The sequence below is a fragment of the Calonectris borealis genome, chromosome 3 (genome assembly GCF_964195595.1).
Source record: "Calonectris borealis chromosome 3, bCalBor7.hap1.2, whole genome shotgun sequence".
In the NCBI taxonomy this organism is placed as follows: Eukaryota; Metazoa; Chordata; class Aves; order Procellariiformes; family Procellariidae; genus Calonectris; species Calonectris borealis.
Genome location: NC_134314.1, coordinates 69792002 through 69810230, shown reverse-complemented (window position 1 = coordinate 69810230; position 18229 = coordinate 69792002). Strand labels below are relative to the sequence as shown.

Below are 18229 nucleotides of genomic sequence, written 5' to 3'. Positions count from 1 at the left end.
CCAGGGGCGGCTGCGTGCTTTGAGGTACGTGTCAAAACTGAGGGTGTGAGGGTGGCTGAAGCAAATTGAACGGGTAGTAAACTCGGGAGGGGGAGAGGAGAATTAAACCGTTTAAAAGTGACAAAGAAAAACCTTTAAGGTGCGATATCTTTTCTAGCAGTCGGGAACTGGTTCTCCAACTTTCCCTGCCAGTTACACATGCTGAAGTGGGTATCCACTTTCCATTGTTTCCCTTGAAGAAGTTAGTCTAGAAGCTGCTATAGTAGCTAAAATGGGCAAGTATCTATACGTGTGAAGTAGGCCTGTATTGTGGGATGGGGGATGGCAGGGGGGAGGTTGTTTCTTTGCTCCCCCTGCCCCTGTGTAGTGGGTGTTGTGTCAGGCCATTACCTGAGACTGCTTGGGCTTGCATAGGGAGGAAAATCCCCCGGTTGCTGGTACAATCTTTAGAGCTACTCTTGATGAAATACACTTTCCTCTAACCCATCGGAGGCAAGACGCCTCCAGCAGGTGCAGCGACTGCGTTGTGTGCTACGACCTGATAGCCAGCGTTTGAAAGTTGTGCCGGTACTAGTGATGGTAAATCCAGGGTTGTTACGGCAGTCTGATTACACAGCGTGATTACAATCTTACTTTCAAGTCAGTCTTCCACCTGGCTCGGTACTTCATCAAAAGGCTTGAGAATACATCTCAGAGTAGGTCAATCTTTTGACCGCTTTGTGCTTGCTACTCTTTTAGGGTAAAAGGGGGTCCTTTATTTAGTAGGTTTGGTTTTGTGTGTTTCCCTGTGTTCCAGTAGTAAGGTTCCCTGCTGCTTGTCAGCATGTCGCTCTGCTCCTTGGATTTCTTTACAAACAGCACAGGTCACAGCAGTACCTATGTGGGCTTGATACTTGAATCAAGAAGGTATAACTAGTAAAAACTTCTGATCAAAAAAACCATCAGCACTCAGCTGTTGTATTTTCACCCTTCTGTGATCCAGATTTAATTGTAATTACTGAGTCAGGTTAATAATTCTGTTAAAACTGTTGTTGCAGGACATGTCTCAGGAAGGCTATGGAACCAGATCTCAACCCCCGATGGCCCCAGGAAAGCCTAACCATGAAGACTTGAATCTAATCCAGCAAGAAAGACCATCAAGCCTACCAGTAAGAAACTAGTGTTTGTTTCAGTATTTTAAAATGAAAGCACTTTACGTAGGATTTCATTGCATCTAGGATGAGCGGATGAGAAATCTTGAAAGAAGAAGTATTAAACGAAGTTGATCACAAACCGTTTTTAAAAATGTGGTGAGAACAGACAGCTTGTATATGAGTGGACTTAGCTTAGACTTTTCTGGTTCAAAATACCACTATTTAGGCACACCATGTTTTGTGCTTGTGCACATGTGTATTTGCAAAGAGGAAATGGATTGATTTTTTTAGCTTTAGGAATTCCATACTTGCACAAAACAATCTGGTGAGGAAGAGGCTTTTTTCTGTGCCCTTTTCGAAGGATTTCAGTAGGTTCTGGTTTAGAATACTGCTGGTAGGAGTTATTTGCTCCAAACCCTGAGCATCAGTAATGAGTTTGACTGTTAATTCTGCTGCTATTGCTATAGAAGTGTAGAAGTGGGAATGATGGTGATACTTGGGCTAGGTTGATCTTCTGGTTAGGAGATTATTTTGGACTAACATTTCTTAGTTTTCTGAGCTCTATGCATTCTGCTGTGGGAGAAAATGCACAAATTAATCTATTTTGCAAAGACACTGCAGCTACTTGCATTTTTGAAGGTCTTATTTCACTGTAATGGACAAAGTACTCCTTAGCCTTGTCTCTGTGTGCCCCTCTTGGTTTGGGAATTTTCTTGTTTGTTGGTAGTAAAACAGCATGAGTTTAAACCAACTAGAATATGCTATAAATGATGAAAACTGTTTATAAACTATGTGACCTCTGGCTTTGCAGTAATGTATTGTAAACATATAGGGTATTTCCTGCAGTCCACTGGGTATGTATTCTTTTCCAGTTAGCAGAGGGACCTCTCCAAAGAGTTTACCCTATCAAGACACCAAATGTATCTGTGAAATCTGGTAGTTCATTGTATATTTTACCTCTGGCACATGGCACTATTGTCAACCCTTAAGAATAGGGCAATAAATATCTTTGTAGCATTTTAAAGTTTTATCTTTGGCACCTAGGAGAGTATATATGCCACAAATTCTTTGCATGATGTTTGAGACGTGCGTGTCTCAGGAGAAGCTATGGAAACTGGTGTGAGAAGAGATATCCATTTGCTTTGAACTAGTACTAATTTGACAGTGTTTCAGGAAACCTTTTTTAAAAAGACTAATTTCCCTGAACAGGTCTCAAAAACGGATGCTGGCGATTACCTTAAAAATAGTGGCTACTGTGGACGTTGAACTCTTTTTGGCAACAACTACCTACTTTAAAAAGCTGTGATATTAAAGGGGACTTTTTAACCTCCCACTTTTTCATGAACAGTGTTTATTAGGGTAGAGAGAAGTAAAGTTATTTATCAACTAATGTTCTACTAATTTGCCTGTGGTTTTTCTTAAATAATTGTCCTACTTTCAATCCATGCTCTGTCCTACCTCCATCATCGTGATATCTAACCAGAGTATTGGGTATTATCTGTGTCCCTGAGTGTTTGGTATATTTAGTAGTTCATTATTATTCTAAGTACGAGTAAGCTGGTAGTATTAACAGTGAATGTTAACCATTTTGGCCACATAGCTTAAACTCTAAGTTGGTCCCAAATGCTGTTACTGAGACACTTTATTACTGAAAAGCTTTGATACATAACCAGAGAGCACTTCATATATTCAAAAACCCTGCTGTTTGGGGAATGGGAGGTATTATCATTTTGTATTTTGTTTTGGTTTTGATCTGGGCTTTTTTGTGGTTTTTTTGTTTTATTTTTCAAAATTAAAAACAACTGCAACGCTTCATATGTGGCGACAATGCTTTTTTTGGTAGTGTGAGCAAACTCCCCATCATCTTATGTCCAAGGAAGATGTCTAAGAAATTAGGAACAAACCATACATTCAAAGTATGGTGAACACGATAAATGCTTTAATATAACTCTACTTGGGGTATGGATGGCTTGACCATATAAACATGTTTTCGTTTGTTTTTCCCCTGGAGCGAGAGAGTTCTGTGTTCAGTTTTCGACTGCTTATGACAACCCGTGATCACTATCCCTGGTTTAGTATTCCTAGTTATATTGTCATTTTGGGATGCTAAATATGGCTTCTTAAGTTGTTTTCAAGATAATGCTGTTCTTGAGGATAGTCAGTCGTCTTTGTACAGTGAAACTTGAAATGATAGCAGTGGTGGTACACTTTTAAGAAAATTTGGTTATGTTTTGTTTCATGGTATTCTGGTATTTATACAATTTGTCCGTTATCTTTTTATTTCTTAAGGGCATTGTGTAAAATCACAGCAGCTATATAGCAAGCTTATACAAGTGTCTAAAAACAACAAAAGAGATGTAATAGTAAATGGTGAATGGTGTTCTCTGATGTGGCTTTGAAAAAAGAGTTTCCCTTTGATGGATTTGAAGAGGAGCTGGCCACTTTCTGCAGCACTGAATGCTGGCTTGTGTCATCCTTTGGGGGAGTTTTTTCAGCAGGTTTGTGTCACAGTGAGCACAGCTAAACAGCTCAATAGTTGTTCCGTTTCCTTCACACATTGTATATAAAAGTCCTGGCATAAATGTTCCCATAAAGTTCAAAGCGGACAAATTTGTAATGTGGGTTGGTAACAAATGGCTACAAACAAAATATGGCTTTATTAGCTACTTCTAATGGCCTGTCAGATTCTAGACAATGCTTGCTTTCCTTCTCCTGACTGCTCTGGTATCTGGAGGGTTAGACCTGTGGGTCTCTGACCATGTGGAGTCACTGAGAGCCCAAATGAAAAGTTGCACAGAGTGGTGCTCGGAGCACTTTTGTTGGGGTCACAATTAGAAGGAAATCTCAAGCTTTTGAGAAAACATGGGAGTTGGGTACTCTGTGAAGGAAAGGAAGTCGTAAACAGAAACTGTTCCCTATTAGAGCAGAGGAATAAAGGCGGAGAAGCCTGAATGAAATTGTCTGGAGAGCAGCTACTACAGAATATATTTATTGAGACTTAAGGGATAATAGCAAAATACACATTTCTGCTATTGTGAGAAAGCTAGAGCAGACTTACAGGAAAAAGCTTCCAAATGATATATCTGCAAATTTGTTGTTGCAGTAAAGGAGCTTGTGTCAGCAGTAGGCTGCATGTGTCTGTGAAGACTAATCCTTTATTTTGTCTTTAATGAGTAATTTTGTAAATGTTCACGTTGGATTGTGTTGGTAGAATGAAGACCAGAAAACATAAATGAATTTAATTTTTTTTATTGGCATAAGTATGAAAGTCATTTCAGATAGGCATTGGTGTTATTGCTATTACTTTGCTTTGTTTTAATAAGGTCCTTTTTTGCCCAGTGTCAGGTGTGGTTGTGTGAGGTCAAATGGCCTACCCAAGGTTGCCATGCTTTTGAAACACAGGTTTCTGCTAATTTTGTCTTGTTGTAACTTACAGGTCAAGTTCTGTGGCTGCTTGAGCCGTTGTAAGCCAGAGTGGCTGTATGCCCCACAGCATGCCGGCTGTGCCGTCCCATCTCCTCCACTGTCACTCCTGGGACTGGCCAGTGGATTTGACTTGGGGAACGGAACCAGCTGAGAAATAATCATTCTTTATTTCTGGGTTAGTTTTTGACGGAGTCACTGTGTAATTGCGTGGGCATCAGTGGTACCTCAGAAGAGGAGATGGGAAAGGGGACAGCGGGGACTGCAGCAGCCACATCCGAAAGGACTGTATGATCTTGCTGGAAGCATTTAAGACTGTCATGCTGTCAGCTGAGACATGGTGGCACAGCAGATCCCAGTGCTCCCAGTTGGGCCCTGCAGCGGTCACAGAACCCCAAACAGACAGAAAACAGTTAACTTCTTTTTGTAAGGTAAGTTTTCTGCCAGTTTACATACCTGAGTTGTTTAATGGCTGGAGGCTGCAGGGAAGGTGGGCTTGTGGCCGCCCTCAGCTGCATTGGTGTGAACTGGGGGGGAATCATGGCCTTAGTCTTGTAACTTAGCTCAGGTTCGTCTTATGTTTACTGGAGGTCACGAAGTGCCGAAGGCGGAAGGTTGTATCTGGAGTTGAGGGAATCGGTGCTTTACTAGTCGCTTTACTGAGTGACTTTACGGTCACTCAGAATTCTGAGTTCATGGATTAATTCTGTGACATCACTCATTCACTGGGTCTTTTCATGGCAGCAGAGCAGTTTCTATGCAAAAAAATAGTAGCCAGCAATGGAGGAAGAATGCCGCTTGTATCTTGTGCAATGCTGTGACCCGAGAAGTTTGTGGTTCTTCAATGTCTATAGTTGTATGAGCTTCAGTGTCAGGTAGGTCTTAAGTAATACATGCTGTTCCTTGGACAAATAAACTTTTTAAGATGCCAGTTGCCTTGTTTCATTATGCGTGGTGCTGTGGAAAACTGTACATCAGCAATCCCTTCCTGATTTTATTAACTGCTTCACAGTTCTGTTTTACCTCATTTTAATGAGCCTCTGAAGGATGTTTCGAGTGCTGGACAGTCATTCCTCTGGCTGACACACCTTTTTCATTGTAGAAAGAGGGTACTAAATCAGATTTCAGAGGACCTCTGTAGAGAACCAGTAGTGAACTAAATGCAAGACTAGATGTACTTGGCTCATGGAACAGCATAATTTCAGATGCATCTTGATAGGTGCAGGTGTAAGGACAATACATGGGATGATTTGGGAATCCACATTCCCTGTCTCACTTCTAGAACATGAAGTAGTTTGGAAAGTCATCTTGAGCAACAGCGTTCCCTGAACAAATGCCTTTAATGTATGAAGTCTTAATAGACCAGGAAAAGAGTTTGCAGCATTATTTGAGAAACTGTGGTTGAGGGTTAGTAGGAGATGCCTCTTCTTTTCTCAGAGGTTGAACTACTGGGACAAGGGACTCTGGTGACATTTATACAGAGCTTAGTCCAGTAAGCCCTAATCATGATCAGGGCTGTGGGCACTACCATAATGTAAATATTAATTAGAACTGTAGCCCCTCTGGTAAGGACAAATCAGTACTGAAGGAGAGGTAGGGCAGCAATCCTTGTAATCCTTGTTGGATTCTTTGCAGGTAAGCAAATTAGAAAGCTTGATCTAAATTTAAGTGATATTTTAAAAATCCAGAATATTGCTTCTGATTTAGAAAGAGGAGGGGGGAAAAAAAAAATCTGTAAATGGATTTTTGGTTATTCTTGGGAGGCAAATGCAGTTGCCAGTTGATAGATGCATGTGTAGTACATGATAGCAATTCTGTCCTGTACTTACTCATTTCTATTCATGTCTCCATCTGAAAATAACTGTTTGGGAGTATGTTAAACCATGAACAAGAAGGAAACGTGAGTATGTAATACTTGTGAATTAAATTTTCCATTGTTTTTACATCAAGTAGGATAAGACTGGTGTGCCTCCTTCCCACTTTCCTTTCTTTTTTCTGCAGTGTTGTAAAATAACTGAATGATCTTGTTTTCCTTTGTTTGGGTCAAGAAATTTTAGCTGAAAATTGTTACTCTGTGAAAGAAGATTATTGACTCAACAAGCCTTCAATTTTCAGTGAATAACACTCCCACCCTCTAGCTTCAGGAACATGTGGTGCATGCATTCTATTTTAAAGTACAGACTGTAATTTAAAACTGAGGCAGTTTGATGCCCCACTGAACTTTGTTTAAGCCTGGAATAAAAGGAAAAAAGCTTCAAGTTGCAAAGAAGTGACTAAGCTTTCTCAAAGGCTTTTCTTGGCCATTATGCACAGAGTTGGAAAAAGTTGCTGTTTTTTCCAAGTCATTTTAATTCTAGATCAAGTGCAGTTGCTAATTTCTCGCCATTCCATGTAATAAACCTGTAGCTAGAACAAGTTTCATACAACACATATGTATAGAGATACCAAGTATATGTATTTCAGTGCGTTTCTGAGGTGCAAAACATGCTCTGTTGTTGGTGCTGGTGCTCATACAGATTCTGTATGTGGCCTCTTGTTTGTGTCCTGGTGTCGGTCAGAATAGTGGGTCAAATCCAGTGGGAGCCACTGCAGCACCACTGAAATCGGTGATGTTATCGGGGGGATGAACTTACCCTTTGTGTGTGTCACTGAAAACCTTAGTCCACTCAGTGTTCATGCATGTTTTACACATGACTTCAGCGGAGCCAGGATTTCATGCAGGTGATCAAACTGATTCATTGTCCGAGAGTCAACTTCTACATTCAGTTTAAGTCCCGTTTTTGGGGAAGAGTACAAAATTAAAGTAGTGCAGAGCAGCCCTGGGCATATGTTGTCCATGTAGGGTTAAACTGAAACATTGAAACCAAAATTGTTGATTCTTGAATTAAGTATTCTTGCTATTAAAATTAAAATTTGTGATGTGAAGAGAATTACTTGGTTTTGCTTGATAGTTTGATCATATTTATTTAAAAACCAGTGTTATGTTGTTATTGAAGTATAAAAAGTAATTTCACTAAGTACTGTAAAAAAGATACCTGGCTATTCCATCACCTTTTCCGTTTTCAAAATACTTTACCTTTACAATGTTTACAATATCCCTGTAATAACAAAATTACTAATTTAGGATCTAAGAAAATTTACAAATGCAAAAAGAAATATTTAGTCTGACCTCTACATGAAACTTATGTAGGAAACCTGCTAAGGGTTTATAGATCCCAGTAGTGGTTAAGGTTGCAAAAACTTGTATTTAAATAGGCCAATGTTATCCTAAGTGGAATATTAAAGTATTAGTAGCTTTTTTTTCCTGCAGTGTTTTTGAAGCCATGAGGAGTTGCATCAAATGTGCTTTATGCCTCCACATGCCAGGATAGTATTGGTGTCGAAGCTTCCCCCCACTCCAGTTGTTCCCTCCCTCAGAGGCGGCTGCCCCCATAGCCGAAGTGACTGAGCTGTGCTTGTGGTAGCCCCTGAACCGCCAAAGCTTGCAGCTTGAAATGAGAGGCAAGCTGAAAGCCCCCAAGGTTACTTTTAATATGCAAAGCCATAAAGTGTAGTAGTGTGGGTGCCTCCGCATGCGTGGCTCAGACGTACCTGCTGCAGGGGCAAGTAACTGCACTAGCTGTCCTTTTAATCTGCCCGAATTTCCAAGTCAATGCCTTTAGGTTCTGCATTTGGGAATCTAACTCTAAAATGGTTTTTGGATTTGGGGATTATTTTTATTTTTGAACATTTTACGCAATGTGTGTACATATATATAGTGTGTATAAAAGCATGCATGTCTTATCTGCTTGGTTATTTGTAAATTTTGAGTTGATAGCATACTATAAATTCCAAGGCTTAATATATTCACTGGTGCATGTCTTTGTTCATGCCTGTGTGAACATTGGGATTACGATGCAGAAAGTAAGACAAAAGAGTATTACCCACTTGAATACCATTTCAGGAAGTACCTGAGACACTGTAAATGTTTTTTCTTTCTTTTATTTTTACCACAAGTATTCCTGTAAGATAGGAATTATTTTTTCCAGAATGACTCCTTTACTTGTGCTTACCAACCATTGTGAAGTGTGACCTCAGCTTCATAACCCTGACTAAACACAGTAACTCATTCCAACCGGCAACATCTGAAGTCTAGTAGCAGATGCCTTTTCTTTTTCTTCTACCATCCATTCCTGTTTGCTGGGAATGTGTTAGCTTCTGGTGCTATCGCTGCAACCTGTTGGCAGTCTTTGATGTGAAGCTCACTTCTGAGTGCTCCTGGTCAGCTTGCTGTTTCTGTGTAAGCAGATGTTTGTGCAGTCACGGTCAATAGTGTTAAGGTTAGGCCAGGTTTCACAGTGCTTTGTCTGATTGTTTATGGTGTATCCATAATTGCTGGGGATTTTAGGTACCATCATGGTGCAAATGGGAAGTGTTTGTAATATATTATTTGTTTTGTAGTACTACATTAGAATCCCGATAAAGTCAGCCCTGTAGCGTGGGTGACTATTCATGTTTTGCTTTATTTTTTTGAAGTTTGAAACAGGTTTTTAAATTTCTCTCAAATGTGTTTTCTCGAAACCTGATGTCTTATAATGCTTAAGCCTGTGAAACCTTCCTTCCTTTGCTGGAGCCATACATCTTAGATTCACTATGAAGTCTTCCCTTGAAGACAGCAATTCATGCTGGCTTTTTATAGAATTTGTGCTATATTGTGCTGTATGTGAAAAGTGCTTCTGAAGTGTATTACATGTAAATGGGCTTCCATTATCAATTTATCTTGAAAAAGAAAGTACACACACAGAGTCTCTAAATGAGGGGGGTTTCTGCATTTGTCTTTGGAAGGCACTACACTTAAAACTCACTGCATCAGTTTTCTTTAACGTCATGCAGATTATTCTGTGCCATTTCCTACACAATTCCAAACACGGTTCTGCACCCACAGGACTTTATAAAGAGGGTCCTGTTCGAATTGGCAATGTAATTTCAGGGGGGTGAAGCATCATAGTGTGTTGAAATCAAGACAGAAAAGCTGAACATCAGTAAAAGGCTACTTTCAGTTCCCAGTGTTTAGGCTTTTGATCTTTTTCCTTCCATGCAAACAATTGCAGATGACCCTTTTAATCATCTCAACCTGTGAAATGAGACTTACTGTGTTAAATTAGAATTAGGACCTGAATTTTGAGGCATATTTGAATAATTGCATTAGTATAGGAAAATATGCCATTCTGGATCATTTATTTCACATCACAGTTAAGTGGCATGAATTTATAACTGAATGTGTGGTGTTGGGTTTGATGTTCTTTTTTTCTCCCCCCCCCCCCCCCCCCGGTGGAAATTCACTTAATAGTTTGTCTTCCACCCTACTATTCAAATTATCATTTTGGGAAGTAATATAGAGATAAGCACACATGAGAGGTTATATTTATATGTTTGCATGTAGTAATACATTATGCATCAGTAAGCTTTAGTAAGGTTTGCTGAATACACAGTAGTGGACCTAGTTAAGAGAACAAAGCTTGTTTCATGCCATAGCATATGGTGTACACTCACATGTACATTTATAGTATCATAGATAATGAATTTTGCCAATGCATTTTGCACAAAAGATAATGAAAGAGATCTAAAACATTATTATTTTTGTTTCTTGAACTGCAAACTATACAATGGCCAGTGCTTGTTTTTGAAAAGTATGGAAATAAAGGAACTGGAAGTGATCTGAGATTTTTAGACTCACTTGTTAAAAGCAAAATAACTTAGCAAGATTATATGGGTAGATAAAATGGTGTATGGATTAAGTACAGACACTGGCCCTAGTGAACTAGTTCATTATGGCGCAGAATATAACTTAATGCAAACTGTTATCTTTTGATTTTAGACTTTTATAATGACCTGAAAGCCTTACGAGTTTTTTGTATGATACTGCAGTGGAGGTGGAAGAAAAACTCAGATTATCTCTTTTCCTTAGTTAATTTACAGACCATGTCAAGATTTTAATAATAGGCTTAATGAAAGCTTCATGAAAACCTAATTTTTCCTATCCTGTTTATTGTATCATTAGACGCCTACATGAAAGTAGAAGAGTAAAGTTGTTCAGTGCAATTTTCTTCAGGATTTATGGAAACACGGCTGTAAAATTTTAGAATCTGTGTTTGTTTTTTTAAATAAGTAACCATCTCATAGTTGTGGCTTCATTTGGATTCTCTCATAGTCCGTTTTCTCTCCATCCTCATTCCTTCCTTTTGTTTTGCTTGTGCCTTTAAAGAAGACTTAGGAAGACTGTATATACACACCACTGGTGCTTTTAAATGACTGCTGATTCTTCCTGCATGGCTCGTTAGACATTTTGCCCTGTTAGAAATCACAGTAACAGCCTTTTTGTTCCTATTCTGAGGTATGACGAAGTACAGGAATCTTTTTGGCTCTGGAAGTCTTTGGCTGCTTCTGGCCACAGGGTTGTTCCGGTGCTTAGACCGCAGCTCAGCGCGTGAGGGGCCATTCGGGCTACCTACAGAGTTGTCTTTCTCCTCTGCAAAGAAGCAGAGGTCAGATATCAGATCCTATGAAACGCTGAGAAATGCACTCATGCACATACTCACATATACTTACAAACATTTTAGCTCTTTAATTTCTGCTGGTTAGAACCAGTGATTTCTGCTTTTTAATGCCTATATTCAGAGTAGTACAGGTCAGATTGAAGTCAACCCTGTAAATCCTTTACCTTATTTTTGCCAGAAAAACAAACTTTCCTCTCCTGTATAATAATTTTGATCACTTGACCTCCATTTCCATGGAGATGTGATCAGAGGGCTGTAGTCAGCTAGCCACGCAGGCTAAGAACTATCTTTTGTCACTTACAGTGTGCAATGAAACTACAGATTTGAAGAGTGAGTAAAGGACCTATAGACTGACGCTTCCCCCTACCCCCCCATCCATTAAAAATGTAACTTGGAAACAAAACATGTGACCAGCTATGCAAAGGATTTAAAAAAAGAAGTTTTATTTAAAAGAAAAAACAAACAACAAAAACCCCAACCCTCTTCTTCAGGCTTTAACTTTTAAAATTATTACTTTTCCAGCAATCTAAGACATTCTGTATACCCTGTGTATATTCGAATTTCCCACAGACTCCTGATTCCTGTGTACTTAGATGACATAGACTCAGTTTTGTCAAAAGCTGAATTTTGTAGCCCACAGAACTCATACATTCATGATTAAACAAGTGCAGGTCGGGCAGCTAATGCTCCTCCAAGTTCAGTCTGGGGTTATTGGTTCAGGGTCATACACAGGATCCAGCTCATGCTTGTGAGCAGTATATACCTCCCAGTCTTACCAGGGCGAGTGACAAAACCTAACAGCAAGTGTTGGCCCGCGTTGCGCCTTGGACCGGGAGAACGTGGTTCAGGGACACGGTGCGATGGCATGTGCTGCTGCGCGTGGGCAGCTAAAGGGCTGACATGTCGTCTTAGACTGTGTGCACGGGTGGTGTGTTTGTGTTTGCTGGCTAACTAGTATGCTTTGTACTGCTGTATCGGCATTTAGGTCTCTGAATACTTCTGGGCTCTGTCAGGTGGGAAGGTGCCTTTCTGGTAAGGATACGGAAAGTCATGGTACTTCGCCTGGCCAGAGGGAAGCAAAGTGTCTCAATTTCTGCAGAACAGGGTTAGTTTTCCTTCAGACTAGGTAATAACCAGGTTACGGATGTAATGCCATTTAGATTATATATATCTCTCTGTATACATAGACATTAAAAAAAATACCTCAAGGTGTTGGGTTGTTCAAGGATCTGTCTTTTCTGCAGCTCCTCTGTCTCTTCTCTAAGGGGTTTGCAGGGTAACCCAGCTTTAGTAAACCGAAAGGGAGTATATTCCTTTTATCTTGGTTTTGGCACACAGCTGTGATGCTGTGGGAAACATGGCACCTAGCAGAAGAACTGCACTCCCTCCCAAAGACTCATTGAAGGGGATTTAAAAAATAAAATGCATCTGAGCATTCATGACTTCCTAGGCAGCACACCATACTACTGCTAGACTACAAGGCCCGCTCTATAGATTGATTTCTAAGTGGTTATTTTTGTCACGCTTAGTAAGAGCATATTGATGAGACAATGGTGTATAAGCTAAGTTAACGTCTCTTTTTTCTGCACTACTATTACTCTTTATTGCCAGAATCCACATAGTGGCAAAACTTGAAAGCGAGCTTTCTCCTTCCCTGTGAGGGTTTTCCCCACTGAACCAATCTTGCAAGTATCCATACTCTTTTCATGTAGGACGAAACAGTCAAAACGACTTTGTTGTTGCTGGAACGACACTATAAAATTAAAAGCGCGTTGATTTAGCAAGCAGGTTCTCCCTCCTCCTGGCCGGGCGAAGGGGCTCGGCCGCCTCAGCCACCGGCTCCCCGCTCGGAGCGGCGCCTGGCAAAGGCAGCGGTAGGAGCTCTGCGAGGCAGTTCAGCAAGGCCCCGGCGGCGATCATCCTGCTCCGCAGCCCCGCGGACTTGGCGGAGGGGAAGGGCGGTGGGCGCCGTTCCCGCTGTTGCCGGGCGCGAAGCGAAGGCGGGCGGGCAGGGCCCCGCGCTCTGCGCCTTCCCTCAGCCCGGCGGCGGGGGGGGTGGGCTCCCCTGGGGCCGGGCGGGCGGCGGTTGAGGCCACCTCGAAACCGTCCTGGGCATTTTTATAATTGATCATCAGCTGACACCGCCCGGCCAGAAAGCTCTCACCGCTCCCTCTGGCTGCTGGAAGTCTGAAATTACATCTTTGTCTTTGAAGTCGGGCGCACTGTTAGCGTCGCCATGGCGACGGGGCGGGTAATGGCCTCCGCCGAGCGGAGGCTGGTATTTAGCGCTGAGCGCGGCCCTGCACAAGGCCTCGCTCTCCAGAGCGGTTACTGAACTGTCCCCTGTTAGAAAATGTTTAAAAATTGCGTTTTTACGTGGCCTTACCAGATTAATAGTCATGGTTTATTTCGTTTTAACTGCAAGGATAAAAGCATTATTCCATTAAATGGGTAGCTTTTTTCCCCCCTCCTTTGGTTTATGCATTATTAACACAAGCTTTCCTGTTTTGCTTGTAACATTTTATAGGCTCTTTCAAACATGTAGTCAGATTTGCTCTGTTGCTCTTTTATTTTTCAGGGCTTAACCCTTTCTCTCCTTGATCGTGTCTTCAAAAACTTGGAGGTTTTGGCAGTTCTGCCTGCTCCCATTTAACGTGTTTAAAAACAGAAAAAGGCTTTCTCTTTCTTTTTTTTTTTTACTATTTTTTGAAGAATTCTGCTTTTTTGAAGCGTTCTACAAGGCGATGCAAATGGGTCTGTTCTTGTCATTTAATTGAAGCAGATGCTGAAGTCAGCACACATGAGCCTTGATAGGGTTGTGAAGGGTTCGAGTGGAGGAAGTATTTTGGTCTTGCGTTTTAATTTGTGTGCCCGTCTTCTCTTCTGCCCTTAGTGTTGTCACCCCGCTCTCTGTACAAGTAGCATTGGCAGCCTTCAAAAGAGACGCACCTCTTGATGCATGGTTGAAAGACTGGGGACCAAAAAATCCAGAACGGTATTCACCCCCACCGTCTTCCTCTTTAGCACGGAGCTGGTGAAATACATCTAGACAAGTAGAAGTATTGTTATAAACACAAGCTGCAGGCTTTGTCTAACTTTTCCAGTGCTCTAAAATATAGCTTTCATTTTAGTCTCTAGTAGGAGGCATATATCTAAGTGCAGTCAAGTGCTGGGGATACAGGGATGCAGTCGCCCCTGCCGACACAAATGGTCTCTCTGTTTAAAAACTTGGAGGCTGTTTAACATCTTTGTCGGCGACATGGGCAGTGGGACTGAGGACTGAGTGCACCCTCAGCAAGTTTGCTGATGATACCAAGCTGTGTGGTGCAGTCGACGCACTGGAGGGAAGGGATGCCATCCAGAGTGACCTTGACAGGCTTGAGCGGTGGGCCCGTGCGAACCTCATGAAGTTCAACAAGGCTAACTGCAAGGTTCTGCACATGGGTCGGGGCAATCCCATGCACAAAAACAGACTGGATGGAGAATGGATTGAGAGCAGCCCTGAGGGGAAGAACTTGGGGGTGTTGGTTGATGAGAAGCTCAGCATGACCCAGCAATGTGCGCTTGCAGCCCAGAAAGCCAACCGTATCCTGGGCTACATCAAAAGAAGCAGGTTGAGGGAGGTGATTCTCCCCCTCTATTCCGCTCTGGTGAGACCCCACCTGGAGTACTGCGTTCGCCTCTGGGGCCCCCAACATAAGAAGGACATGGACCTGTTGGAGCGAGTCCAGAGGAGGGCCACAAAAACGATCAGAGGGCTGGAGCACCTCTCCTGTGAAGACAGGCTGAGAGAGTTGGGGTTGTTCAGCCTGGAGAAGAGAAGGCTCCGGCAAGACCTTATAGCAGCCTTCCAGTACCTGAAGGGGGCCTACGAGAAAGCTGGAGAGGGGCTTTCTACAACATAAAAAGTGACAGGACAAGGGGTAATGGCTTTAAACTGAAAGAGGGTAGATTTAGATTAGATATAAGGAAGAAATTTTTCACTATGAGGGTGGTGAGGCACTGGAACAGGTTGCCCAGAGTTGTGGATGCCCCATCCCTGGCAGTGTTTAAGGCCAGGCTGGATGGGGCTTTGAGCAACCTGGTCCAGTGGAAGATGTCCCTGCCCATGGCAGGGGGGTTGGAACTAGATGATCTTTAAGGTCCCTTCCAATCCAAACCATTCTATGATTCTAACAAGCAAACCTGGAATTCATAATTCCTCCTTACTACCCCCCCCCCCCTTTTTTTTTTAACTGTGAATTTGTTGTTACAGGGTGCTTACTGGCACTTCGCTTAGTCCATCTGTATCTGTCACAGATCGTGATCTCCTAAACACTTCCAAGGACATCTAAGGAAAAGGCAAATTTCCTCAATTTTTGTCCTTTTTTTAAATTGATGTCATGTAGCGATATTGATGTAAATGGTACCTCTTGTGGGATGGACTTTCACCTTCTAGACAGTGGACCAAAACTTTGAGATTTAATTTACCTATCCAGCTGGACTGTGGATCGCGCTCAGGTCTCTGAGCACAGAGGTTTTGTGTGCAGGGCTCCTGCTCTGCCCCCATGCGTCTTCAGTGCTCAGTGTCTCAAAGCTCTGCGTTTGTTCCTGCATGCAACTGTTCACCCCTGTGACTCCCACAGACACTTTTGGTAAATAGCACTGCTTCTAAAACTCCAGTGAAATACATTTCCTACCTCAGGGAGGCCCTGTGGTAGATGAAAGAGATGGATAGTCAACTCCCTGACCACCTGAGACCAGCACGAGGCCTATCTCTGCTCTTGGGCAACAGCAGCTGCGGGCTGTGTTGCGGCCCAACCTGGAGTTAGTGTGTTGTAGTGTTGGGTGAGTGTGGCAACAACATATGTTTTTTTAAAGTTTTTCTTTCATATATATGGTTTTTAAAATTCTGTCTAAATATATTTTAAAAAAAAAAGCAGTTCTGGCAAATCTTCTCCAAGTGTGGATACAGTATTGTACAACTGCATATATTAAATAGGCTGGACTAAAGGTTTACTCTCATCTCCTGGTTTTGTGGGCATGAATTTCATCCTTTGAGTTGCATTCCCCTTAAATCTGCAAATTCTGGGAAAATTAGACAAAACAGTTTACATTCCATTAATAAGAAATTACTAATTGCTTATAGAACAGGCATATCTTTATCTGCACAGGGCTTTTTAAAGTTGCTGCTTAATCTTTTTTCTTTTTTAATCACTAAATAAACATGTCTCAGCAGTCCCTGCATGTGAAACCAAAACCTGGACGTGGACAAAAAGCAAACACACTACACTAATTTTCATTAGCATATCCTATCTCCTAGAACATTTATTTTTTCATCTTCTTGTAAATTGATTTTTCATGTGCTTGTGACTGATATTTGAACTGTGTGTTTGAAGTAAGTGACTTATGTAAAAGCCAGGTCCTGGATTTCCCAACATGAATATATTATGGAGGTGACCTAGTGGGTCCATAGTTAAGGTTGCACAGAGTTTTCACTTAAAACGATGCTTAAATCCCTTAATTAAACATTAAAACTCACACGAATTCTCAAACATGGACTGTTTCAATAAAGAGGATAAACTTTAATTATTTAGGTACTCAATGTTCTTCTTAGCGCTGTGTTTGCAGAATTCAGAACAACTTAAAATTATTCCTTCCTCAGGTTTTTCCAGAGTTCCTGGTATTTTCACTTTCTCTGTTCTTTTTTTAAATCTTCTGGCTAAGCCTTTCATTATTGTAAGTTGTCATATCTGTTGAATTCATAAAACTATGACAATTTACATAAAATAATTTAACTAAAACCAGTTCAGCTTTAATTATAGTAATGCATGATACAGAAGAACATAGAGAAGACATGAGATGAGAAAGCTCTGTATATTGTATTAGTTTTTGCCATGGGAGTCAAACAGTATATTGGTTATTTGTAGCTGATACCAGACTTCGTCACCAATGACTTGGAACGAGAAGAAAAGACTAGAGAGACTTTTTAAAAGAGAAATACCACATGGAAGCAAAATCACGCTTAAACACCAGTAACGTCTCTTCTGAACAGGTGGTTATTTCTGAATCAGTCAATGAACAACAGCAACAGTAGTCCCAAATGGGTGTAAACTTCCCTCTGCTTTTCCCCATCTCCTTATTCTTTGAGGGCCCAGTTCAAACTTTGTTGAAATCAGCCTTTTGGCTGATTTCAGTCAGCTTTGGATTAGGCCGATTAATTTTTACATTCATTCTACCCGGTTGTCACCCTGTTCCTCTGTATTAACGTCTGTTTTGAGCCTTTTTCTTTGGACAGGGTCTGTAAACCTGTTGTATACAGCTGTGTATGCTATACCTGTAGTGACCAGCAAATACAACTCTCCTTGGTAACGTTTGCAGCTTTCTACTGAGCTATAATCATGTTCTTCAGCACAGGTGGAAGCCTTGCTGAAAACAATATATTTGCAAACCATACATAAATGAAGAAAAAATTCCTTTAGAAACCAGTGTTACATGTATAAGTAGTATCTGTATTCAGACCCCTTAGCCTCCAGTTATTCCTCTAACTAGCTGGAAATAGAGACAAAATGGAGGAAAAAACCCTACTCCTCATTAGCTAGTGGTCTGTGGAAAGTTTTCTAAGTCTCTTAGGTCAGGATCTGTGTTTTCCCATCGTTTTCAGCTGAGTACCACTGTGGTCACGTATGCTTATTAGTTCAGGTCTCTTGTCCATTGAAACACTGCAGTAGTACTTTATTTTAGAAAAAATTCTTATCCTGTTATCAGCAGCAGCTAGGATCTACAAAAATACTTATTACTTGTATGAGAAAGCATTGTTTCAGGGTATGCTAGTTCTTGAATTTTGGAAAACACAAACACTATATCCTGAGATTGCATACCAATACCATAAAAATTAAAAATTACTTATTAATTTGAAGAATTGTTTATTGCTTTGGGCATTGCATGAAGAGCAAAATTCACAGGAAGTTCTTGTTGTCTCCAACGTATGAGTAGGGTTCTTAAGCTCTTCCAGAGTAGGGATTGATATGTTGGAAATTAAAAGGCTTGTTGCTCTTGCATACTGCAAGGTTCACGTGGAAAGGCATGTGAACAGAAGCCACTGGGCCTGAAATGTTCCATTGTTGGTGGTGATCTTGCATTTTACTGACTCTACTG

The 18229-nt window shown here is 41.2% G+C and overlaps 1 protein-coding gene across 27 annotated transcripts in view; it reads left to right on the top strand.

Annotated features, from left to right (window-relative positions):
* ARID1B (AT-rich interaction domain 1B) overlaps nucleotides 1-18229 on the top strand; it is a 336572-nt gene that overhangs the window by 101863 nt on the left and 216480 nt on the right. For 24 of the 27 annotated variants that reach the window (XR_012673018.1, XR_012673019.1, XR_012673020.1 and 21 more), the window contains exon 4: nucleotides 1038-1148. Coding sequence is in view for 24 of the 27 variants with exons in the window: in XM_075146078.1 (XP_075002179.1) it covers nucleotides 1038-1148 (111 nt within the window). In the remaining 3 variants the exon portion in view is untranslated. The other 3 variants (XM_075146096.1, XM_075146085.1, XM_075146089.1) reach the window with 3 other exon arrangements.